The sequence below is a fragment of the Rhinatrema bivittatum genome, chromosome 13 (assembly GCF_901001135.1).
Source record: "Rhinatrema bivittatum chromosome 13, aRhiBiv1.1, whole genome shotgun sequence".
Lineage (NCBI taxonomy): Eukaryota > Metazoa > Chordata > Amphibia > Gymnophiona > Rhinatrematidae > Rhinatrema > Rhinatrema bivittatum.
Window position 1 is genome coordinate 5435704 of NC_042627.1, and position 27849 is coordinate 5463552.

General features: G+C 45.6%; 1 protein-coding gene across 2 annotated transcripts in view; it reads right to left on the reverse strand.

Annotated features, from left to right (window-relative positions):
* The window catches only part of LOC115075385 (apolipoprotein L1-like), a 74080-nt gene extending 49272 nt beyond the window's left edge, over positions 1-24808 (reverse strand). Inside the window, exons 1-2 of one of the 2 annotated variants that reach the window (XM_029575721.1) lie at positions 24738-24808; positions 806-854 (exon numbers count right to left, since the gene is read on the reverse strand). In XM_029575721.1, coding sequence (XP_029431581.1) covers positions 806-854; positions 24738-24749 — 61 coding nt within the window. In that variant the 5' untranslated portion in view covers positions 24750-24808. The remainder of the gene's footprint in view (positions 1-805; positions 855-24737) is intronic. The other variant, XM_029575722.1, reaches the window with a different exon arrangement.
* Between the last annotated feature and the right edge of the window lie 3041 nt (positions 24809-27849).

Consider the following 27849-nt stretch of genomic DNA (forward strand, 5'->3'; position numbering starts at 1 on the left):
ACTTCACAGTCTCATTATGAGAGCCTAAACAAGATTTTTAACTAGCAAACTGAGCAGGCATGAACTGCAAATCACAGAACAGCTACACAGCAGCAAACTAAAAGGTTTTATTTGTGGATAATGATGTTATTCATATATAATCTGGCCTATAGCAGTTCAATGGCCTGGAGGCAGTGTGCAGGAGACTGGGGTTCAAATCCCGGCCCCATCGTAGGCTCCTGGGACTGATACTATGGAGGCAGCATTCACAGCAGCTGCAACTCAAAAGGGACAGCTCTGGGTTAATTGGGGTGCAGGTGCCCAGGTTCCAGAGGGAGCTGCAGTCTATTGCTGTGATGTCTGCATTACAGAGGGAGGCGGGTGGGGAATAATCGGGGAAAAGAAGAGAAGAAGGTCCCTGGTGTCTCAGCTTGTGGGGGCAGATCCCGACGAGGCTGGAAGGAGAGCAAGGCCATGAAAATAATAATAATGTAAGCCGGAGAGTATTTCATACATTGGAGAAGTATAAGTGTATCTGAAAGGCGGAATATTATTCAAATAATATCTTGTGGTGGAAACCTCCGGATGACATTCTCAGGGGTGGTACATAAGCAGCTTAGGGTTATTTTGTTCGCTTGTTTGTTTTTTCTCATGGGGATACTTTAAGGATGTTTTGCAGGCTAACGACTGTGGAACAGGAGTGCGTCCCACCCCCACTGTCTGAGATCACAGACCCATAGGAGGCCCAGGCTGCTGATGTGACCCAACTGCAGAGTGCACCATCAGCTCCAAACCCCTGATACCAAGAGAAACTTACCAAACTTACCAAACTTACGCCATTCATACTCTATGTATTCCCACTCCACAAGTGTAACCTGCGGGCAGAGAAACATTCAGTTATTAATCTGCACTGGGGGGGCAAAGGGAATATTAACGTGCGGTTATTACAAAAAGCAAACTAAAGTATTTAGCTGGCTAACTCAGAAGTTATCCAGCTAAATGAATATTTGGGCTCATATCCAGCTAAATTCTAGCTGAGTAATAAGTTAGGTGTCTAGAATTTAGCCGGATAAGTTAAGGGGCGCTCCAGGGGCGTAACTGGGAAGAGCTGCGTTGGCCAACTTAGTTAACCAGCTACATCCGATATACAGAGTTACCCGGATAACTTAGCTGGCAAACAGGCCAATGCTATATCGGCGAGTAGAAAACGGGCACTCAGTGCTGAGCACCTGCTTTCTTAGTGTGCATCCAACCACCTCTCCTGGGCGCCCGTTCTAATATTTAAATGACTTGCTGTGCTAAAAAGGACACACTAGGGAAAATTGTGTCCCTAGCTTGTGCTTGTCATCGGACATGCAGAAGATATGGCTGGGCATCCAGCGGCTGACCTGATCTAAGTTCCCTTTCTCCAAGGTCTGGCCCAATGGGCCAAGCGGTCCAGGTCGGAACCAGGCATCCGGTACCTGAAATTGGGAATCTGAGGTCCATATAAATAAAACCTCCCTTGCCAAACTGCAAATCTCCTCCCTCCCGGCCAGGAATCCCTGCCGGAGACCCTCCTCTGGCAGGGCTGTTCCCGATTGGTCCTTTTCACTGACAGAAGGACAAGCTTCTGAGAGGTGATTAGTCCTGTCATTCACTTGTGACAGTGAACGGACCAATTGGCAATAAGTGAAGGAATAAATGAATAAATATTAAGTGTTGGGTATTGTCACATGTTAGTGAAAGGACCAATCACCTTTCAGAAGGCTGTCCTGAAAAGGGATTCGTTCTTTTCTCTGTCAAAATCTCAGTGAAAAGGACCAATTGGGAACAGCCCTGCCAGAGAAGGGTCTCCGTCAGGGGTTCCTGGCCGGGAGGGAGGAGATTTGCAGTTTGGCAAGGGGGGTTTTATCATACGGACCTCAGATTCCCGATTTCAGGTACAGGACCCCCGGGTCAGACATGGACCCCTTATCCCATCAGGCCAGACCTTGGCGACAGTCAGAACATTACTCCTTTTTCTGAACCTCCGACTTAATATCGGCACAATATTAAGTGAGAGGAAGTCCAGAAAAGCTGTATTTTCTGCTTACTTTGGGGGCTCCTCAAGAGTTAAGCAGGCATTCATTTTTGAGAGTTAAAATGTGCACATGGGGTACACTTTTTTTTTTTTTTTTTTTGCAGAGGTGAATAATAGTTAATAGCCTCATCAACATGAATTTACATGTGATGAGCGCTATTAGCTATGCGCTGGTTTGGACGCGCTAATTCCCGTATTGAATCAGGGGTTATGGATGTGCATCCAAAACATGCGTCCACGGTATTGCATCGGCCTCTAAGTCTGATTGGGTCAAAGATTTCTCCTAAAGTTAGCCGCCGCCTATAGTTAGCCGACTAATTAGAGGGACTATTTATTTACTAATTAGAGGGTCTATTTACTAAAGGTTTTCTCCCATTTAGTTATTATAGGAAAAGTGCTAAGTAAATAGGACCCTAAGATAACTGGCTATATTCAATAGTGTGGCTGAATATGCCTCCAGATAATTTTAACCCTATCACAAAATACTCTGTGTTTATATATTTCGATCAAATATTCACTGATAATCAATCCAAATTTTAAATCCAAAAAGGATCTTTTTATTATTTTTTGAAAATTTTTTTGTGGAAGATGGGAATGGTTTCATACATTATATCCGGCAACCCCCTTGGTGCCTTAATCTCTTTAATCATAAACACATCCACCAACCTCCATGTTTTTTATTTTAATTTAAACCAATGCTTAAAAATTTTTTTTGATTTGAATCTCAGTGAAAATCGCTTTTCTTATATATATTCGTTGTTTGTTGCATTTTTCATTAACTTCTCTCTGTACCACGTACTACTGAATACTTATTATGAGCCGTCAGCAATAACTAGTTTGTACTTAGCTTTGAATAGATTTCTGAATTAGTCCCGACTTGTGCAAGTTTCGACATGCAAATGTCTTCATCAGGGTTCATTCATATCCTTTGTTCTTTCTTCAAAGACTCTCCGTCCATTATATTCTTCGGTTCTCTGAACAAGTCTCCGTTCAACGCTCTTCCTGACAACGTTCAACGCTACCCAACTTCCGGTCACAATTTAAATACCCTTTCCGGATACCAATTAGTTTTGAATCTTAAATTAAAGAGAACCAATCTAGCTGATCATTTAAACCTGCAGGCTGTTCCGATCTCAATCCCCTGTAACGGGATATCAAATAAACAGGAAAAAGGTAACTGATTGTACATCCAAATCGGTAATATATGTTATAACCTGTCCTTCCCCGAAGGTATATGTTGGCCGGACAAAGAGAGCTATTAAGATACGTATAGCAGAACACCGATCACGTATTAATAATGCTACGATATCGGCACCAATTGTACAACATTGTATGGAGCAAAACCACACGTTTTCCCAATTGCAATGGACAGTAATAGACAGCTTGGAGGACAAACAGTACAATCAGTCTTTGTTGAATTATTGCGAGCAGTCATGGATTTTTAGATTGAGATCGGAACAGCCTGCAGGTTTAAATGATCAGCTAGATTGGTTCTCTTTAATTTAAGATTCAAAACCATTCCCATCTTCCACAAAAAATTTTTCAAAAAATAAAAAATAAAAAAAAGATCCTTTTTGGATTTAAAATTTGGATTGATTATCAGTGAATATTTGATCGAAATATATAACACCGAGTATTTTGTGATAGGGTTGTAGTGTACACTTGGTGTAGAATCTCATTTTTGAAATTTAGGTCCAGATAATTTTAGGCAAATATGGAGGTTAGACGCCAAAGAAATGTCCAAGTGCACACATATAAACCATTGGTCTCCATTTTTAATAAAGTAGCACTTGGACATTTCTTTGGCGTCTAACCTCCATATTTGCCTAAACGGCTTTAGATAGCCTACCCTCCTGCTTTCTTGGTCCAGATAATTTTATCCGACTAACAGGTCGATCCAGTAAAGTGTGCTCCGTCGGAGCGCACTGTCACCCTGCTCTGGACGCGTGTTTTCCCTTACCCCTTATTCAGTAAGGGGAGGAAAACACGCGGCCCACCCGCAGCCCACCCGCGGCACCTAATAGCTCCCTCAACATGCAAATGCATGTTGATGGCCCTATTAGGTATTCCCTAGCGATCCAGTAAGTAAAATGTGCAGCCAAGCCGCACATTTTACTCTAAGAAATTAGCGCCGCCCAAAGGTCGGCGCTAATTTCTTCCGGCGCCAGGGAAGTGCACAGAAAAGCAGTAAAAACTGCTTTTCTGTGCACCCTCCGACTTAATATCATAGCGATATTAAGTCGGAGGTCCCCAAAAGTAAAAAAAAAAGTAAAAAAAAAAAAAAAAAAAAATGTTGAATTCGGCCCGCGGCTGTCGGGCCGAAAACCGGACGCTCAATTTTGCCGGCGTCCGGTTTCCGAGCCCGTGGCTGTCAGCGGGCTCGAGAACCGACGCCGGCAAAATTGAGCGTCGGCTGTCAAACCCGCTGACAGCCGCCGCTCCGGGCTAAAAGGAGGCGCTAGGGACGCGCTAGTGTCCCTAGCGCCTCCTTTTCCCCGTTTGCACCGCGTCGCCTAATTTGCATGCTGGAGCATGCTGGATCGCTCACACCGGCGAGGGGCCGGTGCGCGCGCCGGGAGAGCGGGCGTTCGTCCGCTCTCCCGCGGACTTTACTGGATTGGGCTGTAACTTTGCTATCCAGACTGTGTCTGAATATAGTCCTCTGAATGTATGTGGTTGTACATGTGGCTGTGAGATATTTCCTTCAATTTGTTATTTTTATCCATTTATCCAGATAAGACAGAGGTGCAGTGCAAGCTTTATAGACACACACACACATATACAGCCTCCTATAGAAGAGGTACAGCACAGGCAGCAGCAGTGCAAACACACACACACACACTCTAACTGCCCCCCACACATAACAGCTCCAGCATATGGGCTGGTACAAGAGTATTAGGACCATAGGAGAACCTTACAGCCTGGTGCTTCCCCTTCCCTCCAGAACAATCACACACATGACTAATAATTTTGCATTTAGTTTAGTTTTTTAATATTCTGTTTATTTGAATCTCCAGGAAGGAATAGAAATGGAACCACAACAAGGATAACAAGAAAAAAATAATAAATGTTCAAAAGTAAACGATATGTTCAAAACATCAGTGCATATGAAATTAGATTCCATTCCAGAGCAACTTCACTTTTTAACATTCTTAAATGTGTCCTATTAACACAACCCTCAGTCACACCCCTTCCTCCTTACAATCACGCCCAGCATTCACACGTATCCACACACCGCACACCATCCAGCCAGGTCCTCGCCCCTCCAGTCTCAACAAAATGGTCAAATACGTTCCTTAAAGAAATTCAGGACTTGTACCATGACCGAAAATGTCCTCTCTGATTGACCTCCGCCCTTAAAGAAAGAGTGTTGTGATGGTTTCAGTATGTGCGGTCTGCAAGATAAACTCTCTCCAGCACCTAAATGTGGGCAACTCATCACTATTCCAATACATTAATACCCCCCTTTCAGTAACTGCTGCCTCTTAGCAAAAGCATTAAGGAAAATCAATGAATCCGATCAGATGGCTGTAGCTCTCATAATCTGCTCTAATGAGACCAAACTCTGTCTCCAATAGGCTTGTAAAGTATTAAACATATGACACAGGGCACCTTCCTGGACTTTCCACTTCAACCGAAGCTCAGAATGCCAGATATTCAAGGGATGTCCCAAGATCCTATCATTATACTCTCTGTGCAGCAACTTAAACTGTGTCTCCTTCACATGCCGTAAAGTGTCTCTGTCTCCCTACAAAATAAGGCATCTTCTGCAATTTCTTCTCCTAGGTCCTTACTCCATTGTCGCCCCAATTTAGTTAAGTAAGGAGAAGGCAGTAAAGATTTAAGGTGAGAAGACCAAACAGCAATTTTGTTAAATTTTGGGATCGTTTCAAGAAAACTCTTCTTGCTTGGTAGCCACTATACTATCCAATCTACCTTAGCTCACTTGCCTGCAGTAGTGGCAACCTTGCAAAAAAGCAAAAATCTGATATTTGGGTAGGTCCCATGTCTCCCTCAGCTGATCAAATGAGTAAAACACTGATAGTATTCTCATCTACCCATTGATAGACTTTTGGGCCCAAGTGTGAAATACAGATTTTCCCCATCCTGGCTGGAAATCGCGATTATTGGCAGGCCTGGCGCAACCGGTTGTGCCACACCTGGGATGGTGGCGGGCTGGCGGCACCAGGAGAGGCTGAGGGCCACCAGCTGCTTAGGCTCTGTTGGCAGCCCACGGCCTCGCCTATTGCCAATTGGCACACTGATCTTCCTGCCTGCCCGTGCACAGCTTCTGCTCCCTCCTCCCCAAGCAGGAAGATCAGTGGGCCGCAGTGGCGTTCTAAAGGGGGGGGGGGCAAGTACAGGAAGGTCCCGTGGTGGTGTGATTTAATGTACTGGTGGGGTTCCTACTCCCCAACCGCAAAAGCGAAGTCCTGCAGTGCTGCCGGTTTATCCTCCAAGCCAGCGGCAGCAGAAGAGGCCCTGCAGTGCCGCCGACCTTTCCCTGGAGCCAGTGGCAGATGAAGAGGCCGTGCTCTGTATCCAGTGGCCGAAAAAGAGGTCTAAAATATGTGTTAAAGAGCGAGAGATTGGCCCTGTGAGAGTGATTGCCTGTGTATGAGAGGGTGTGTGTGTGAGGATGCCTGTGTGTGACTGTGTAAGAGCTTCTCTGTGAGTCTGTGTGAGAACCTGTGTGCCTGTGAATATGTGAGAGAGCGTGTTTGTGTATGTTTTGTGCCTGTGAGAGCCCGTGCGTCACAGACTCTCACAAGCACACACACACACGCAATGTATCTATGAGAGTGAAGGAGGGACAGCCTATGTATGTAAGAGTGTGTGAGAGAATGAATGTGTTATTGTGTGTGTGTGTGAAAGAGAGAAGATAAAATGTGTGCGGCCCTACCACCCCCAATCCACGACAATCTCAGAGTTACTGATAATCAGATCCCATGTATGAAGAACAGATTTTTAAACCTTATTAGTTTTAATTATTGGGCATAATTTGATGATTCTGCTCTTTTGAAATATTTATTTTTTTGGGGGGGGGGAATAGAACTTTTTTATTCATCAGATTTTAGAAATTTTTCAAGGTGTTTGGGAAATTTTCAATATTCTATTCATTAATTGGTTTGAAATATTCTTTTTATGAATATGACTTTATTATTCTGATTGTTTTATATTTTTTTATTTTATTTAATGTTTTTATTTTTCCATTGTTGCTCTGCATGTACAGGCTGGCTTCTTGTGGGTTCCAGTTCAGTTCTTCTCAGCACGTTTCTGTTGATGCTTTCTGATCTCTTTATTCTGTATTGGTCAGAGTCTGTCTGGGTTCTGCATATCTGACCGAGGTGAGGTATTTTGCTGGCATGTAATTTCTGTGAAGGGATCTATAGCAGCCTGGTTTCCTAATAAGAATTTTATTGGTGTTCTAGGGCCTGGTGTAATACATGCAGTGTTGCATTTTTGTAGATAAGATTGTTAGGGTTGTTTTGGTAGGGGACGTTTACTATATTGTAATGATAATTCTGTTTGTTCATGGCTTTCTGAGGGCTAAGCCCACACACAGCACGCATTACAAAAAGTCTAATTCCATAGGAGCTCCAAGGGTCTTTTTTGCAGAGTTTTCTGGTTGGCACCACAGCAGTGCATGTAAATATAATATGCAGGTTGTAAGTGATAGTTTTGCCTCAGAAGACTGAACTCTTGAATGTTCTTTTTCATGTAAAATTTGTTATAAATGCATAATGTAATCGTGTGTGTCTGTAAGGTGTGTGGGAGTGTGTTTGCAAGTGTGTGTGTGTGTATGGGGGGGGGGGTGGAGTGTGCGAAAGGCTGTAAGGTTTGCCTACGGTACCCCATACCCTTCCCTCTCCATGGTTTGTGTGTGTGTGTGGGGGGGGGGGTGTGGTGTGTGTCAGTTTTTAAAAATACAGATTGCAGGACGGAGCTGGGCTTTATCTGATGGGCCCAGAACAGACACTGAATGAATTGGGGGAGGGGGCATCACAGTAATTTTTCGCACAGGGCAGCAAGAAAGCTTGCAGCGGCCCTGATTATTGGAAGAGTTAAAAAGGGAGACGCTTGCCAATCCTGCCCAACATCTTCCTCCAGGTAACCCATGAAACCAAAAGCCGTGGCCCCCAACAGGTGGCAATTTGCTCCAGGGGACGTGCAATAAATTGCTGGGGTTCAATGGGTGGATCCACTCAGTCAACAAGCCTTCAATATCACATTTACTGTTTTTAGAGAGCCAGTCTTGTATAAGACACAGAAGGCAGAAAATGTTATACAATCGCATGTATAAATTTGCATTTATAATAACAGAATTTACATGAAAAGAAATATTCTGAGATAAGAACATAAGAAAATGCCATACTGGGTCAGACCAAGGGTCCATCAAGCCCAGCATCCTGTTTCCAACAGTGGCCAATCCAGGCCATAAGAACCTGGCAAGTACCCAAAAACTAAGTCTATTCCATGTAACCATTGCTAATGGCAGTGGCTATTCTCTAAGTGAACTTAATAGCAGGTAATGGACTTCTCCTCCAAGAACTTATTCAATCCTTTTTTAAACACAGCTATACTAACTGCACTAACCACATCCTCTGGCAACAAATTCCAGAGTTTAATTGTGCGTTGAGTAAAAAAGAACTTTCTCCGATTAGTTTTAAATGTGCCCCATGCTAACTTCATGGAGTGCCCCCCTAGTCTTTCTACTATCCGAAAGAGTAAATAACCGATTCACATCTACCCGTTCTAGACCTCTCATGATTTTAAAGACCTCTATCATATCCCCCCTCAGTTGTCTCTTCTCCAAGCTGAACAGCCCTAACCTCTTCAGCCTTTCCTCATAGGGGAGCTGTTCCATTCCCCTTATCATTTTGGTTGCCCTTCTCTGTACCTTCTCCATCGCAATTATATCTTTTTTGAGATGCGGTGACCAGAAACGTACACAGTATTCAAGGTGCGGTCTCACCATGGAGCGATACAGAGGCATTATGACATTTTCCGTTTTATTCACCATTCCCTTTCTAATAATTCCTAACATTCTATTTGCTTTTTTGACTGCCGCAGCACACTGAGCCGATGATTTCAATGTGTTATCCACTATGACGCCTAGATCTCTTTCTTGGGTTGTAGCACCTAATATGGAACCCAACATTGTGTAATTATAGCAAGGGTTATTTTTCCCTATATGCATCACCTTGCACTTATCCACATTAAATTTCATCTGCCATTTGGATGCCCAGTTTTCCAGTCTCACAAGGTCTTCCTGCAATTTATCACAATAGAAGTATCACTTACAATAGCATTGTCAGGTCCATATTCAGCTGCTGTGAGGCTCTGCTACACAGCCGAATAATCTTAAGGCCCAATTTTAAAATGGCTGCATGTGTAAAAATCAGCACTTCTGTATGTGGCCAGGCCCTGTGCGCAGTCGTGAGCGTAAGTGCCGATACGTGCACAAGTGCCGGGCCCTGACAAAGGGACGGGCCGGGGGGCATGGTCTGGGCGGGGAGGGGTGGGGCAGGGTAGGATGGAGACTGGCTGAGACAGCGGTCCTTAGCCACAGTCCCAGGGAAGCGCGTGCCTGCAGTTGGCTGGCACGCGCAAACTATTTCTGCTCGGGAGAAGCAGTAAGTAGAAAAATAAATAATTTGCGGATAGGTAGATATGGGTTAGGGGATGGGGATGGGGAGGAGAGGAGAGGGGAAAGGGAAAGAAGGTTAGGCGGGGGTAAGGAAGTTCCCTCCCAGTCCACTCTTCAATTGGAGCGAACTGGGAGGGAAGAGGGGAAGGCCTGACTGCATCACTGCGCATAATTTACTAAAATTCTCCCTTGCATGCGCTGCCCACACGTATGCGTGCTGATTTTAAAATCTGGCGCGCATGTATGTGTGGCTGGCACGTGTGCGTGTTTTAAAATCTACCCGTTATTCAGATATCTTAAGGTTAGCTGGATAAATTAACCAGCTAACTTTGAATATCGGAGTTAGCCAGATAACTTCTCCAGCTAACTCAACTCCTCTCCATTACGACCATTCCCTGCCTCTGAATTATCCAGCTAAATGTGACTTATCCAGCTGTGGGGTCTGCTGATCTCAGCCGGACATTCAGCAGTACCACTTAGCCGGATAAGTAGGACTTATCTAGTTAAATGCCGTTTTGAATATCGGGCTCTGCATTTACAGGCACTGCTGTGGTGCCAACCAGAAAGTCCTGCAAAAACAATACTTGGAACCCATATGGTATTAGATCTATTGTGTTGCAAACTCAATTGCAAAGGTCCATATAAAGCAAACCAGAAAAAACAATTTAAACAGGAAAGTTTTGACATTATGGAATTTTGAACTTTTCCTGTTTAATTTGTTTTTTTCTGGTTTGTTTTACATGGACCTTTGCAACACGCCTGTTGGATTGTGTTCATATTAGTGCGTTTGCCCATCGTTCCACACTTCCTTCTGAGTTTACCCCATTACATCTATTGTAACACATGTTGTGTGCAGACTTGATCATCAGAAAGCCATTGCTGAATCGAAATCGGTTATTTACTCTTTCGGATAGTAGAAAGACTAGGGGGCACTCCATGAAGTTAGCAAGTAGCACATTTAAAACTAATCGGAGAAAATTCTTTTTCACTCAACGCACAATTAAACTCTGGAATTTGTTGCCAGAGGATGTGGTTAGTGCAGTTAGTATAGCTGTGTTTTAAAAAAGGATTGGATAAGTTCTTGGAGGAGAAGTCCATTACCTGCTATTAAGTTCACTTAGAGAATAGCCACTGCCATTAGCAATGGTAACATGGAATAGACTTAGTTTTTGGGTACTTGCCAGGTTCTTATGGCCTGGATTGGCCACTGTTGGAAACAGGATGCTGGGCTTGATGGACCCTTGGTCTGACCCAGTATGGCAGGTTCTTATGTTCTTATGTTCTTATGAAACATGTTTGCAATATAGTAAACCTCCCATACCAAAACAGTACTAACTGCTGGCACTAAGAATAGGCACACTACAAATATTACACCAGGCCCTAAAACATCAATACACCTTCAATTTGTTGCGCCCCTGCCCACACTTCATACGGACAGGGCCTTACCTTCGTGGCCTTGTACCGCTGCTGACACTGCTCTTTGTGGCCCTGGGGGGCCGCCGATGAGGCCATGCCTTGCGGTCCGGGCCGCCGCCCACACCTGGTGTCCCATGACTTGGAGACCGCTGCTGACTCCTCAGTTTTTCGCGGCCTGGGTGCCGCCGCCCATGCCATCTTCGGCAGGTCTGGAGGCCTGCTCCTCAGCAGCATGGACGCCGCCGGCGTCGTCTGTCTCTGGGCCCCCCTCCTGTGTGGCTGGAGCGCTGCCGATGCGGCCTGCCTCTTCCTGCTCAGCAGGGCTGCTGTCCAGGGTCCTGCAAGCCTACCTCTGGCCTTCCTTAGGTGCCAGAGCGTGCCTCTTCAATCCTTTTAAAGGGCCAGTGGCAGAAAGTGGCCACGGCCCCACTGAAGCCTCAGTCTCTGCCTACTTCCTGGATCAGCCCTATAAAAGGGCTTCGCTCCATTCTTCCAGCGTCTTCACATCTATCCAGATGCTCCTAAAGATGTCTCTTCAGTCTTGATGCTGTTCCAAGTCTGGATGTCTGTGAGTCCAGATCCTGATGCTGTTCCAAAGTCCGGATATCCGTGAATCCAGATCCTGATGCTGTTCCCAGTCCAGATGTCCATGAGTCTAGATCAGACCTGGGCAAGGGGCGGCCCGCGGGCCGAATCCGGCCCGCCTACTGTCTGTGACCAGCCCGCCCACTGCTGAGAGCAGACTGAGAATGAGGCACGCTGCCTTCCCTTGCAGAGCGAGCCTCCGGTGGGGGGGAGGGAGTGACTCGAGCTGGCATGCCAGCACCGGCCAATCGGACAGCGTGCCTTCGCTAGAGTCACTCCCTCCCCCCCACTGGAGGCTGTAAAAAAAAGTTCATTCTCCGCTCCCTCGCTCCCCGATTGGCCAGCAACGGCCAATCGGGGTGGGGGGGAGGGAGTGACTCGAGCGAAGGCACGCTGCCCGATTGGCCGGTGCTGGGCAAGGCTTGCCCAGCACCGGCCAATCGGACAGGAGCTGAGACCAGGGCTGGTGGAAGCACTGGCGCCTAGCATTAGGGGGTGCCGAGCCGCTGGTGGCCGATAAGAAGGCTCATACAGCCGCCGAAGATCGGCCACGGCCAGAAAAAAAAGGTCACTCTAAGCCTGCAAATACTCCTCCTCCTTCCTGCCCCCGCGCCCCGGAAGAAAAATGTTGCCGGAGCCGCGCGGGCAGGAAGGGGGAGGAGCATCAGCCACGTGCAGAAGAGGAGCATCAGCCGCGTGCCGGAAGGAGGAGGAGCATCGCCACGTGCAGAAGAGGAGCAGCGCTTACGGGCCGCTGGCCCGAGAAGACCAGGGCCGCTGCAGAGCCCATCCTGCGGCGACCCGTGAAGAGGATGCCCAGAGGTGAGAGAGAGGCTGAGGGTGTGTGTGTGTGTGCGCGCGTGTATGAGATGAGTTGAGAGACTGTGTGTGGGAGTGAGGACCTGAATGTTTGCAGAGACAGCATGTGAGAGCCTCTGTGTGTGTGTGTGTGAGAGAGACAGCATGTGGGAGTGAGAGAGAGCCTATGTGTGTGAGTCAGACAGCATGTGCCAGTGAGAGACTTGTGTATGAATGATTGTATGAGAGAGAGATTGTGAGAGTGAGAGCCTGTGTGTCTGTGTGAGAGAGAGAGAAGGCATGTGAGAATGAGAACCTGACTGTGATTTTGAGGGAAGAAGACAGATGGAGAGAAAAGAAATAGAAAAAAGGACAATATAAAAGAAATTGGCAAAAAAAATAAGAAAGGAAAGGTGGAAAAAAAAATCCTGTGACCAACCGATTAGAAAACTAAGATCAGACAGCAAAGTAAAAAAAAAAAAAAGTTATTTTACTGATTGGCACATGTAATCTTTGGGAATGTGCAAGAATAGCACTTTCTCTATGCGGATCTCACAATGTAGGAGATCAGCATGGAGGAAGTGGAAGCCCACGGGGCCTGCAGAGAGGAGGCAGCAGAATGGGCTTCAGTGCCAATAGCAGCAATCAGCGCCTCCCCAATAGCCACGCGGCATCAGGGACAGTGGCAGCAGAGGAATGAGAGAGGCTCTGAGGTTGCTGGCAAAAGAAAGAGAGGGGGTCTGCCTTTAGTGTGTGCATGTGTATGAATGGGAGTCTGCCTGGGGGTGTATGTGTGTGAATGCATGGGTGCCTGCCTGAGGGTCTGTGTGTGTGTGTGAGAATGAATGGGTGTCTTCCTGGGGTTTGTATGTGTGAGAATAGGTGCCTGCCTGTGTGTGATGCATGTGTGTGTGTAAATGAATTGGTGCCTGCCTGGGGGGTCTGTGTGTGTGAGAATGAATGTGTGCATGCCTGGGGGATGGTGAAGGAGTGGTGTGAAAATGAATGGGAGCTTGCCTGGATGTGTGTGTTTGTGTGTATGTGAGGGAGCCAGAGAGAGTGAGAGCATGAGTGTGTAATGAGAAAATCCAGGGGAGTAAGAGTGTGTGGGGGGGGGAGTGTGTTTCTTACCACCTGAGAGTGTGTCAATGTCTGTGAGAGCGAGAGGTTATGGTGGGTATAAGAGCATGAATGTGTATGTAATGTGTGAGAGAGAATGGACATGTGAGTATGTGTGAGAGAGAGAGGATAACCTCCTAATCCTCGACAATATCAGGGTGACTAAATCAAGAGCTTCCATGCCTTTTTTAAAATCCTTATTAGTTTTAATTATTGGGTGTTATTTGATATATGTGCTGTTTTGAAATATTTTATTGGTGTTTGGGAAATTGTAAAAAATGTATATGATTTTAATTAATAGAAATTCTATTTATCAGTAGTTTTAAAATATTCTTTTATTAGTATGGTTTTACTATTATAACGGATGCTTTGTTTCTTGATTTTATTGTTTTATGAGGAATGGTGGCTCTGTTTTTCCATTATTAATACACAGAGTCTGGCTTCTTGGGGTTTCCATTTCAGTTTTTTCTAATTTGTGCTCCTTTATTTTGTATTCTGTATTTGGTGAGAGTCTGTTTCTGCTCTGTGTGTGTGACCATGATGAGAGATTCTGCTAGCATAGGGATCTATAGCAATCTGGTTTGTTTGTTTCCTCAGTAGGTGGTGTATTGGTATTCTAGGACCCAGTGTAATATACCCTTGCTTATTCACTGGTAGGGTTATTGTTGTTTGAGTCCTTGGTGTTATTACTGTTATGTTATGATGGGATTGCAGTATAGATTTTGAGTGTCTTTTTTGCGGGTTTTGTGTTGTTCACAATGTATCTGACAATGAAAGGTGTTTGTGCTGCTGTTACTGTGAGGTGACACCAGAATTTGAAAATATCTTTTAGTAGGATGAGCTGTAAGGGAAACATTCAAGATGTGATGTTAGTTTTTTTTCACTGTAAAAGTTGACAATTTTCTAAAGTGAACAATCACAAGTTCATTAAAGTTCATCATCTCATCATTAAATAATGATGTAATTAGGTCCTCCATATTTTCATTGAATCTTTGTATTTAACTTACTGTTTGTTTATGAAGGGATAGTATATATACTATATACAGTATTGGGTAGAACTGAGTTAATTATATTAGTCCGGCCCTCTAAAACCATCCCAATTTCTCATGCGGCCCCATGGGAAAATTAATTGCCCACCCCTGGTCTAGATCCTGTTCCATGATCCTAGATAAGAACATAAGAACATAAGAAAATGCCATACTGGGTCAGACCAAGGGTCCATCAAGCCCAGCTCCTGTTTCCAACAGTGGGCCAATCCAGGCCATAAGAACCTGGCAAGTACCCAAAAACTAAGTCTATTCCATGTAACCATTGCTAATGGCAGTGGCTATTCTCTAAGTGAACCTAATAGCAGGTAATGGACTTCTCCTCCAAGAACTTATCCAATCCTTTTTTAAACACAGCTATACTACCTGCACGAACCACATTCTCTGGCAACAAATTCCAGAGTTTAATTGTGCGTTGAGTAAAAAAGAACTTTCTCCGATTAGTTTTAAATGTGCCCCATGCTAACTTCATGGAGTGTCCCCTAGTCCTTCTACTATCTGAAAGAGTAATAACCGATTCACATCTACCCGTTCTAGACCTCTCATGATTTTAAACACCTCTATCATATCCCCCCTCAGTCGTCTCTTCTCCAAGCTGAAAAGTCCTAACCTCTTTAGTCTTTCCTCATAGGGGAGTTGTTCCATTCCCCTTATCATTTTGGGTAGCCCTTCTCTGTACCTTCTCCATCGCAATTATATCTTTTTTGAGATGCGGCGACCAGAATTGTACACCAGCTATTCAAGGTGCGGTCTCACCATGGAGCGATACAGAGGCATTATGACATTTCCGTTTTATTCATCATTCCTTTTCTAATAATTCCCAACATTCTGTTTGCTTTTTTGACTGCTGCAGCACACTGAACCGACGATTTCAATGTGTGTTATTCCACTATGACACCTAGATCTCTTTCTTGGGTTGTAGCATCCTAATATGGAACCCAACATCGTGTAATTAGAGCATGGGTTATTTTTCCCTATATGCATCACCTTGCACTTATCCACATTAAATTTCATCTGCCATTTGGATGCCCAATTTCCAGTCTCACAAGGTCTTCCTGCAATTATCACAATCTGCTTGTGATTTAACTACTCTGAACAATTTTGTGTCATCTGCAAATTTGATTATCTCACTCGTCGTATTTCTTCCAGATCATTTATAAATATATTGAACAGTAAGGGTCCCAATACAGATCCCTGAGGCACTCCACTGTCCACTCCCTTCACTGAGAAAATTGCCCATTTAATCCTACTCTCTGTTTCCTGTCTTTTAGCCAGTTTGCAATCCACGAAAGGACATCACCACCTATCCATGACTTTTACTTTTCCTAGAAGCCTCTCATGAGGAACTTTGTCAAACCGCCTTCTGAAAATCCAAGTATACTATATCTACCGGTTCCACTTTAATCCCACATGTTTATTAACTCCTTCAAAAAGTGAAGCAGATTGTGATGCAAGACTTGCCCTGGGTAAAGCCATGCTGACTTTGTTCCATTAAACCATGTCTTTCTATATGTTCTGTGATTTTGATGTTTAGAACACTTTCCACTATTTTTCCTGGCACTGAAGTCAGGCTAACCGGTCTGTAGTTTCCCGGATCGCCCCTGGAGCCCTTTTAAATATTGGGAGGTTACATTTGCTATCCTCCAGTCTTCAGGTACAATGATGATTTTAATGATAAGTTACAAATTTTTACTAATAGGTCTGAAATTTCATTTTTTAGTTCCTCAGAACTCTGGGGTATATACCATCCGGTCCGGTGATTTTACTACTCTTCAGTTTGTCAATCAGGCCTACCACATCTTCTAGGTTCACCGTGATTTGATTCAGTCCTCTGAATCATTACCCATGAAAACCTTCTCCATTACGGGTACCTCCCCAACATCCTCTCAGTAAACACCGAAGCCAAAGAAATCATTGAATCTTTCCGCGATGGCCTTATCTTCTCTAAGTGCCCCTTTAACCCTCGATCATCTAACGGTCCAACTGACTCCCTCACAGGCTTTCTGCTTCGGATATATTTAAAAAAGTTTTTACTGTGAGTTAGTTTTGCCTCTACAGCCAACTTCTTTTCAAATCTCTCTTAGCCTGTCTTATCAATGTCTTACATTAACTTGCCAATGTTTATGCTGTATCCTATTTCTTCTGTTGGATCCTCTTCCAATTTTGAATGAAGATCTTTTGGCTAAAATAGCTTCTTTCACCTCCCCTTTTAACCATGCCGGTAATCGTTTTGCCTTCTTCCACCTTTCTTAATGTGTGGAATACATCTGGACTGTGCTTCTAGATGGTATTTTTTAACATGACCACGCCTCTGGACATTTTTTTACTTTTGTAGCTGCTCCTTTCAGTTTTTTTCTAACAATTTTCTCATTTTATCAAAGTTTCCCTTTTGAAAGTTTAGCACGAGAGCCTTGGATTTGCACACTGTTCCTTTTCCAGTCATTAAATCAAAATTTGATCATATTATGATCACTATTGCCAAGTGGCCCCACCACCGTTACCTCTCTCACCAAGTCCTGTGCTCCACTGAGAATTAGATCTAAAATTGCTCCCTCTCTCCGGTTCCTGAACCATTTGCTCCATAAAGCTATCATTTATTCCATCCAGGACGTTATCTCTCTAGCGTGACCCGATGATACATTTACCCAGTCTATATTGGGGTAATTGAAGTCTCCCATTATTACTGCACTACCAATTTGGTTGGCTTCCCTAATTTCTCTTAGCATTTCACTGTCCATGATGTTCCATGATGTTCCATGATGTTCCATGATGTTCCATGATGTTCCATGATCCAAGATGTTCCTAGTCCTAGGAGGTCCGTTCCAAGTCCTGCAGTCCGCCCCATGTTTCAAGATGCTCCCTGTTCCAAGATGTCTGTGATTCCTAGTCCAGAGATGTTCCTAGTCTCCTTCCTGATGTTGTCTCGGTCCTGATGCTCCAGTTCCTGAAAAACCCATTCCTCCGGCGACTCCCTGTTTTTAAAGTCTGAGGTTCGGTCCTCAAGTGCTAAGTGCCAAGTTGTATCTCTTTGTATCCAGTCCTGACTCCGGAGGCCCCGAGGGGTCGCTTCGCTCCTGTGCTATGAGACTTTCTGAGCTCGCCCTGCTCACCTTGTGGTCCGCGACCAGCCTCCCGGCTGTGTAGGGTGCGTAGGGGACAGTGTGGTTCGTGACCAGCCCCAGGTGCTGTGTAGGGCGCCTGAGGGTCTTGCTCATTCCCCGCCTGTGTCCTTGTTCTAAGTTCTTCATCTGAGTCTACAGTGTGGTCCGCGACCAGCCCTACGTGCTGTGTAGGGCACCTGAGGGACACGCCTTCCTCATCCTAGTCTCCACGTCCCCAAGTCTACATTCCAAGTTTACATCTTCCAAGTCTACGTTTGAAGTCTATGCTCGAACTCTACATTTCAAGAGTACGTTTCAAGTCTATATTCTGTCTCCAGACTCCTAAGCTCCATCGACTCCTCAACAGTCCCAAGCTCCACGTCATACTCCTCGAGAGTCCCAAGCTCCACGTCGTACTCCTCGAGAGTCCCAAGCTCCACGTCAGACTCCTCAGTCTCAAGTTCCAAGCACCTAGTCCTTGCCCGAGACTTGTCTTAGCCTTGTCTTCCTAGATCCGTCCAGCTCTGTTCCAGTGCCGCCCATTCTCGCACATACACCTCACCACAGGTACGACTCATGTCCCGACCTGAGCCGCCCTGTGGCCCAAGGGCTCCGCTCTCCCATGAGCTGAGTGATGCGCGCCGAGCCTGCACCATCCCCTGAAGGCTGCGCTCGCTACACAATTAGGAAACCGGACAAACCTCTGCTATAGATCCCTACACAGAAACTAGATTCCTTGTGACCTCGGGCAAGTCACTTCACCCTCCTTTAGGGGGTCATTTACTAAGTTTTCTCCATTTTGTATCTATGGGAAATATGCTTATTAAATAGGGCCCTTAGATTGTAAACTCTCTTGAGATAGGGAAATACCTACAGCACCTGAATATAATCTGCTTTTAAGCATTGTGAGAAATGAAGTTTAAATGTTGCTATTACATATCTATAAAGAATTAGGAATATAAATTGCTTTATATGTCTAATATCCATGCTACTCTATGCTGCTAATTGTTAAATAAAAAGGCTACTAAAATAGGGCCGGAAACACTGACAGCTAGAAAGCACCCTTGTTGTTTTGCTAAGCACAGTAGAAAGAATGGAAGAATTGTTTTAAAGTGTTACTCTCTCAAGAATCTGAGGGCAAAATTGAACTTTGCTTCTAGAAATCGTTTTACACTTCTGATCTTAGGCAGCTGCTTAAAAAGGAAACTGACAAGAGAGCTGTGCAGTCTGATTAACCTTTGCACAGCACTTAGAGCACTATCCTTTTTCTGCAGAAGCCGTTGGAGGTCAAAATGCCAAATTAAGAAATCCTCTATTAGGCTTGCTGAGTATAAAGGAATAAAGAGCAGAATGCTGAAGAAGCAATCCCTCTGTGAACCCCACCCCGTGCTTGCCTAAGTCTTTGTGCAGAACAGAAAATTAGAATAGCCTGGTAAAGAATAGAGCTAAAATGCTGACTGCATGGATTAGAAAAAAAGAGGAACAAGAAAGAATGTATAACTTGTAATCTGAGCAATGTAATGTGTGCCTACTGTCTGTGGCCACCCGGGCTTGCAAGTTCATGAGAATAAACTTCTTTGTATGTTCATTAACTAATCATTCCCAGAGAGGAATTTGTTTGTTTCTTACAGTAACATGAAAGATGTTCCATAAATTAATACTAATATTATTACATACTTGCAGAATACTTCCCCTCGGTCACAGACTCTCATTAAAAACAGAAAAAAAGACCATAAAGTATAAATAGAAATGTGCAGATAAAAATCAAACTGGAAACCGCAACAAGCCAGATTCTGTATGCCATACAATAGAAAAACAGAAACATCACCAGTTCCCATAAAACATAAAAAAACAACCATCAAACACAATAGTAAAATCATACTAATAAAAAGAATAAATATTCGAAATCGCTGATGAATAGAACGCCCAATAATTTAAAACTCAAATACAAATTTTTTCAAAATTTCCCAAATACCAATAAAATATTTCTAAACAGCAGGCACATCAAACACCCAATAATTAAAACTAATAAGGATTAAAAAAAAATCCCCTGCTCTCTAAGCCTGGGTGTTGTTCGCTCCGTCCGTGGTCGGCCCGCAGGCAGCCCTGCTCACCTCGCTCACACTCCAGCAGGTCCCAACGCAGCCTGCCCCCAGTAGTGACCAGTTGCTGCCGACCCCAGCGCTCCGTGTTGGCGTCTCCTAGGCCTTCCACCTCACGGGCTGGCCTACAGGCCTGATCGGCGTCCTCCCTGGCCAGGCCCGGGCCCCTAGGCACGCACGGATCCCGCAGCCTCTTAAAGGGCCTGCGGCAAGAAACTGCTCTGCGGCGTCTCCAGATGATGGCATGTAAGAGCCCTATTTAAGAGAGGCCTCAGACCAGACTTCCTTGCCTTGGCAACAGGTCGTCACACTTGCGTGTGTGTGCGTTGCCGTCCCTTGTGCTTGTTCCCGTGTTCCTGTGCTAGTTCCTGTGTTTGTTTCAGTGTTCCCGAGTCTCCTCCTGCATTCCCGTGGTCCTTCCAGTGTTCCTGTGCTTGTTCCAGTGTTCCCGAGTCTCCTTCTACGTTCAGCAACCCAGGTTGTACTTCTCACGGACTGATCCTTGGTACTGACCTCTGCTCGCCTTTGACCATGCTCAGACTGATACCTGGAACTGACCTCTGCTTGCCTTGGACTACGCTTGGACTGATCCCCTGGCATTGACCATTGCGCTGCACCTGGACACTCACTTTGCCACTCCTGTGACCACCAGGCCTGCCTGCCTTGGCGCTGTGGTGGCCCATCCCGAGCTAGACCACTAGGGTCCACCTATCCTGCCCGGAGGACCTTCAGTTCCTGTCTTGGACCCGTGACCTCTGTCCAGTCTAGCTCGAGTGTTCACCGCCAGCCGTGCATCCCTGCCATTCGTGGGCACACATCTCCATCGTCTCTTCTGGAGACCCCCAGAAGTCCACCTAAAGCCTAGGCAGCCTGGGAATCCAAGGGCTCAACCCACGGAGCACCCGGGCCGTTATTGGTGAAACTCCGGCTTGCCTCTATCTCCTTGTGTGCTCCACCTCCTGGCCACAGGTTCCCTCTGGGTCCCCTCAGAGGGCCGTACCAATCCTGCGCCAGGCCAAGGGTCCACCTCCAGCGCAACACTGGGAACCTTTGATTTCCAGTCACTTTGAGATTATTGTGGATTAGTGGGGGCAGGGCAGTGGCACACACACATACACTCGCTTACGTAGGCTCACACACACACATGCTCTCTCACATGCTTTCTCACATACATACTTGCTCACACATGCCCTCACACACATTCTGTCTCTTGCACAAACTTACACACAGGGCTGGTGCAAGGGTATATGGTGCCCTAAGCGAACCATAAGTCATACATACCTTTTCTGTACCTTACCTACTGGCCACAACTGCAGCACTGCACTCTGTGATAGCATTAGCAGTGTCTCCAGAACAGCACTCCTTTTTTTGGAAGTGTTAGCTCTGCCATAGCATTCCTCTGTGCCTTGTGCTGACAGGATTTTGCAGCCCCAAGAATTTTAGTGCTCTAGGTGATCATCTAATTTGCCTAATGGAAGCACTTGCCCTACACACACACACACACACACACACACTCTCTCTCTCTCTCACTCACACACACACTCTCACTCACTCTCACTCTCTCTCTCTCACTCTCTCACACACACACACACACACACACACACTCTCTCTCTCTCACACAAACTCAGACACACACATATTCTCTTTCTGTTGCCCTCCCCCAGAATGTGCAGACAGCAGTAGTCTCCTCCTTGAGACTGTGCAGCATAGGGAAGCCTTCTCTCTCCCGTTTGTGGGGAAAATGCTGCTTCCCTCTTCAGCCAGGAGGGCCCAGCCACTGCTTTTCCTCCTCTCTTCCGCTAGGAGGGCCCTGCTGATGTTGCTCTGGTGTAGCCCCCTAATCTTGACTCCACAGTGCCCATACCTCCTGCTTCTTCTGGCACAATTGGGCCAACAACTTCCCACCTGTGCCTGCCCTTAACACATTCCCTCTTTCAGCCCCCAGGGGCAGGAAGGAGGCAGCCCACTCACTGCAGAACTGCCACCAGAAAGAGTCTGGAGTGTAGCTTCCACATCTGAGCAAGACCAGTGGAAGCACCAGGCGGCCACCCCCAAACCTGTGATGTTCTAGGCAGCCACCTAGTCTGCTAAGTGTTTCCACCAGCCCTGTACAGCATGGACCTCAACAGTGTAAGCTTGCCTCATGCACTGCCCCACCAGGGCGCACACCCACAAACACAAACACACACTGATGGGAAGGCAAGATGGTTGTCAACTCTTGTGGTTAGAAGGGTGCTGGAGGAGGTAAGGAGGGAAAGCAAGTTTGCTTATCTGTAAACAGCATGAATTAGCCATTCTGTGTGGGTGACATCATCCAATGGTGCTGATAGTAACCCAATTCTCAGAGCATGAGCGGGAGTTCCCATGCACAATTGCTGCCTCATGAGTCCAATCTCTTCCAGAGTTTTAGTGAGTACTCAGCTCTCCAGGGAGGCAGGTAGGTATTACAAATGGCCTATTCATCCTGCTGTCTATGAAGAACCCTGTTAACAGATAAGCAAACTTGCTTTTTCCTTCAACAAGCAGGCATGAATTAGCCATTGGGGAGGCCGAAGCTCAGGGTTGCACTGGGAAAGCACTTACTTAACGATATCCTGGCCCCGCCACTTGGAGATTGAAAAGGCTGCAGAGAACTGTCTCCAAGGGTCATACTGTCCAAACAATAGCAATACGTGAAAGTGTGCATAACCAAGTAGAAACTTTGCATACGTCTTCCATAAAGTGACCCTGAGATCAGCCTCTGAAGTTACCATGGCTTTCACTTGAGCTTTGACAGTCTGTAATCTGCAAGCAAACTAGCACATAACAATGCATCGATATAGGCCTGTAGCTAATTGGAAAGAGCTGATTTTGTTTCCTTATATATAGTACAAGCCGTTAAGCCCGTTAAAACGGGCTACATTAACATTTTTTTTGGTTCATTCCTTCCCCTCATTCTCCCTCCCACCTCCCCTCTCCCTCAGTCACTCCTTTCTCTCCCCCCTCCCCTCTGTCACTCCTCTCTCCCCTCAGTCACTCCTCTATTCCCCCTCAGTCACTCTCTCCTCCGCCTCCTCCCGCTCCCTCCTCCCGTCATCCCTTCCCTCTCCCCGTCACCCCCCCTCCCCCCTCCTCAGTCACTCCTCTCTCCCCTCTCCCTCAATCACTCTCTCTCCCCCCTCCCCTCTGTCACTCTCTCCCCCTCCCCCCTCCCCTCAGTCACACCTCTCTCTCGCCGCCGCTCCTGCCACTCCAGCTCTTCGGGCCACCGCTACTGCTCCTCCAGCGCCAATTTTAACAGGCACGCTCTGACCGACGTGCTCACATGCACGGTAGAGCTGCTCTCTACTGCGCATTTGCGGCACGTCGGTCAAGCTTCATTTATCTAGTTAGATTTTATCATTAAGAACTTGTTTAATTTTATGTTTTATTATGCATTGTTTGTATTTTCTCATGTATTTATGATTAGTTATAAATTGTCAAGATTGTCCACAGATTGACGGTATACAAAACAAGCAAATAAATAAATTAAATGAATAAATAAATGGCCCTTTCCGATCTCTCAGGATGAAAGGACACAAAGAGTCGAGAAGCTTGATGATGAGATTGAGTTCTCTTTAAGTGCTACGCTGGCGCCTCTTACACTCCAAGCAGTGAAGAGCCCGTATTTTGTGCACATGTGGTCTCAGAAAGGATGCAGGAGATACAATAACTGGAATAATATGGAACACAGATATCACTTTCAGAAGGAACTTCTGAAAGCTCAGTTCCTTTCAAAGATGTAGATGCAAAGTGAGTGAAATGACCTGATAAAGCATAAAATCTACCACAGTAAAATAAGCACAGCCACAGTGAAAAGCAGGACTTGGTGTGGCTGTTTATCTGTGCACAAACACATAAGATGTGACAAAGTGACTAAACATGCTGATGGCTCGGTGAGTTTATGTGGCTGTCAGTTTTTGCCGTCACTAATACTATTTACTGCGTCCCACAACCCTGCCACCTAGGAGAATGCGTAGTCTACTAATGGTGAACCCAGCCCTTGGATTCTGGCTATACAGTTAACAGATTGCTGTCATTATATTGCATTTCATTTGAATTATTAAAATGTATTCATTGCTTAACACTTAAGGCCTAAGAGATGTACAAAATAAAACATTAATATAAAAAACAATAAATACAAAAAAGTTAGAAACAAAACATTTGGACGTTCATTAGAATCACAACTTCTGGAGGCATACTTCACTGAAACCATACGAGGGGCGCAACAATTACTGACTTATTGCACGAGAGGAGACACTGCTAATGCCCCTACCCAAAGCCTGTTTCAGCAGAAAACGTTTCAGAGAACATCTGAACTTCTTTAAACAATCACTCGTTCTAAGCTCTATTGCTAGAGTATTCCCGAGACCAGGCGAGCAGCTCTGACTGAGGGAACATCAAGCAGTCCACGCTGCCAGGGTCTTCCAAGAAAGCATTAACCCACGGGCATGAGCTTGAATTAATCAGTTTAAATACGGCCATCCCGATTTTATAAACAATTCTCTGCTGTATTGGAAGCCAGAGCAAATCAACAAGTGCAGGAGTAATGTGTTCATAAGGTTTGACCCCACATAACTCAGAGGAGCTGTAGCATATTCAGAGCTCTACAGAGATTTTCTGATCCCCGAGACAGGACACCCACAGACACAGCCGATGAGATCCCATATTCAGCTGCTGCACAAAGGGTGAATGTGGGTGAATGGACCTGCAGGAGGTAAGTGGGCAGGAAGGGGTAAAAGCTGGACAATTTGCACACTTGCCTAGGGCAGCAAAAACGCTTGTGCCAGCCTTGGGCATTAGCACTGGTGCACACTTGTAAAGATGGCCCAGCAATTTTTCCAAAATGAAGTGTAATACCTGATTCTGCATGGTTTGGCTTCGTGCGACCTCCTTGTTGCTTCTATCTGAGCGCTGGCAAAGTAACTGGAAGTCAGTCTATAGCAAGATTAGTTATATAACAGAGAAGAGATGAAACGAAACTGTAAACAAACAGCAGAAAGAGAAAGTGTGAGGAAGAGGTTGTGCAATGTGCTTATCTCTAGTTAATAAGAACATAAGAACATAAGAACTTGCCATACTGGGTCAGACCAAGGGTCCATCAAGCCCAGGATCCTGTTTCCAACAGAGGCCAATCCAGGCCATAAGAACCTGGCAATTACCCAAAAACTAAGTATATCATAGAAACATAGAAATGACGGCAGAAGAAGACCAAATGGCCCATCAAGTCTGCCCAGCAAGCTACGCACTTTATCCATTTTTTTTTCCTTTTTTCTCTCCCACTTGTTACCCGCTACTGATGCCAGTAATAGCAGTGTCTATTCTCTAAGTCAGTGGTTCTCAACCTTTTTTCTGTCGGGACACACCTGACAGATGGTTCTCACATGCGTGACACACTGACCCATGATCGTCACAGCGCTAGATGTAAAGTACAGTTTGCATCCACGGGAACCCCCCTGACCCACAATAATGGATGTAAAGCAGAATTATGACATTCCCCATACAACTCACCCTACAAAAAAGATATTCTGGTTCTGGTGTCATCTCAGTAACAGCAACTCAAACTCCTTCTACTTCCAGGCTCAATAGCCCTACTTATGAAAAGACAGCAGTTTACCACCAATGCATGTCCTCTTGAGAAAACACAACAAATAAGACTGATAAAACTCTTACATGCTAGTAAAATATCTCTGTAACAGACACAGAACCGACCTAACATACTCCCAGGATCTGTAGTAATGCACATAAACTAATCGCACACAGTTACACCTGTATTATGGAATACACTCAAACAGGAGCAACCCTATCTATGAAAAGGCAACACTACAAATATTAAATCAGGCCCTAAAAACCAATACACCTCTTATTAGGAAAACAGAACTAGCAAGCAGCTATAGATCCCCACACAGAAATAATTGTAAAACTATACTAATAAGCAGAATAAATGTTTCTAAACAGCTATGAACAGAGAAACATCCAACAATTAAAAACCTAAAAATTAAATTCTCCAAACACCAATAAAATATTTCAAAAAAAGCAGACACATCACATAATATTAAATAATTAAAATGGCAGTCAATCAAGAAAAATAAACTTAAAAAGCCACCTTTACTTACCCCCTCCAGCAGCTCTCCTACTCCTCTTCCATGCAGGCCGTAGCACACAGCAGAAGCAGCAGTAGAGGCTAAGCTCTATACTCATGGTCCTCTTCCTTAGTGCCCATGTCTCTACACACACACACCATACCAGTCATGCCCCCATGACCAGTTTCTGTCTCTCACACACCAATCATCTCCCAAACAGTCTTTGACACACACCAGTCACCTTCCTGAACAGTTTCTCTCATGCCATACACACACACAGGCTTCCCACTCCCGTGTTCTACTTACATATACGGGCTTCTCACTCTCATAATCACTTTCTCTGTCTCACATACACTCACCAGTCTCTCACTCCCATGCTTGTTCTCTCCACATGCACAGGCTTCTCATTCCCATAATCACTTTCTTTCTCTCACACACACAAACACACACCAGTCACCTGATCTCTCTCATGCATACACACACACACAGGCTTCCCACTCCCATGTTCTTTCAGATATACAGGCTTCTCACTCCCATGCTGTGTCTCACACACACCCAGGTTTCTCACTCCCATGCTCACTCTTCACATGCACAGGCTTCTCATTCCCATAATCACTTTCTCTCTGACACACACATACATACACACACACACACCAGTCTCTCTCTCATTTCCATGCTCGCTCTCCACTGCACAGGCTTCTCATTCCCTGAATCACATTCTCTCATATTCACACACACCAGTCTCTTTCTCTCATACACACGTCACCTTACCAACCAGTCTCTCGCTCTCATGCATGCACACACACACAGGCTTCCCACTCCCATGCTCTCTCTCACATAATCAGGCTTCTCACTCCCATGCTTTCTTTCACACATCCCCCCCCCCCCCCAACCGCAGGCTTCTTACGCCCATGCTTTCTCACATACCCAGATTTCTCACTTCAATGCTTTTTCTCTCTCACACACACACACATCATTCACCTCCCTGACTAATGTCTCACACTCTCACATACACATCAGTCATCTCCTTGAGCAGTCATTTTCATTGTCTCTCACATATACACACACATCAGCTCTCTGACCAGTTTCAATCACACGCAGGCTGGCTGCTTCTTTCTCTCACTCACTTCCTCTTCCCCGCCCCTCCCCGAGCACAAATGGTAGCTGCAGCAGCCTCCTCCTCCAGCCCCCGCAAGCCAAGAAAGTAGAATCCCATCGGCCGCGGGAGGCTCAAGCTGCTCTCTTCTTTCCCGATTACTGGCTGCTTCAATTGCTCGGGGGCCGCTGCTGCAGCCGCCGCTGCTACTTTATCACGCGGCACTGCTCTTTCTCCTTCCTGTGCACCGCGTATCACTTCCTGTTCCGGGTCACGGGGGGGGAGGGGGCAGGCAAGGGAAGAAGAAAAGGCCAGCCACACGTGCCACAGCTTCTTTTAGCACTGCTGACGTTCCCACTGGGCTTGAACGTGCTGATATCCCGGTGGCAACAGCAGCAGGGAAGAAAGAGCAGCGGGAGAGACCGGGAGCACGCAACACACCAGCCGGTGCTTGGCAACACACTAGTGTGTCGCGACACACCGGTTGAGAACCGCTGCTCTAAGTCAACTTGATTAATAGCAGGTAATGGACTTCTCCAAGACCTTATCCAAATCTTTTTAAACACAGCTATACTAACAGCACTAACCACATCCTCTGGCAGCAAATTCCAGAGCTTAATTGTGCGTTGAGTGAAAAAGAATTTTCTCCAATTAGTTTTAAATGTGCTACTTGCTAATTTCATGGAGTGCCCCCTAGTCCTTCTATTATCTGAAAGAGTAAATAACAGATTCACATTTACTCGTTCTAGACCTCTTATGAGGTCTAGAACAAGTTATGAGGTCTAGAACAAGT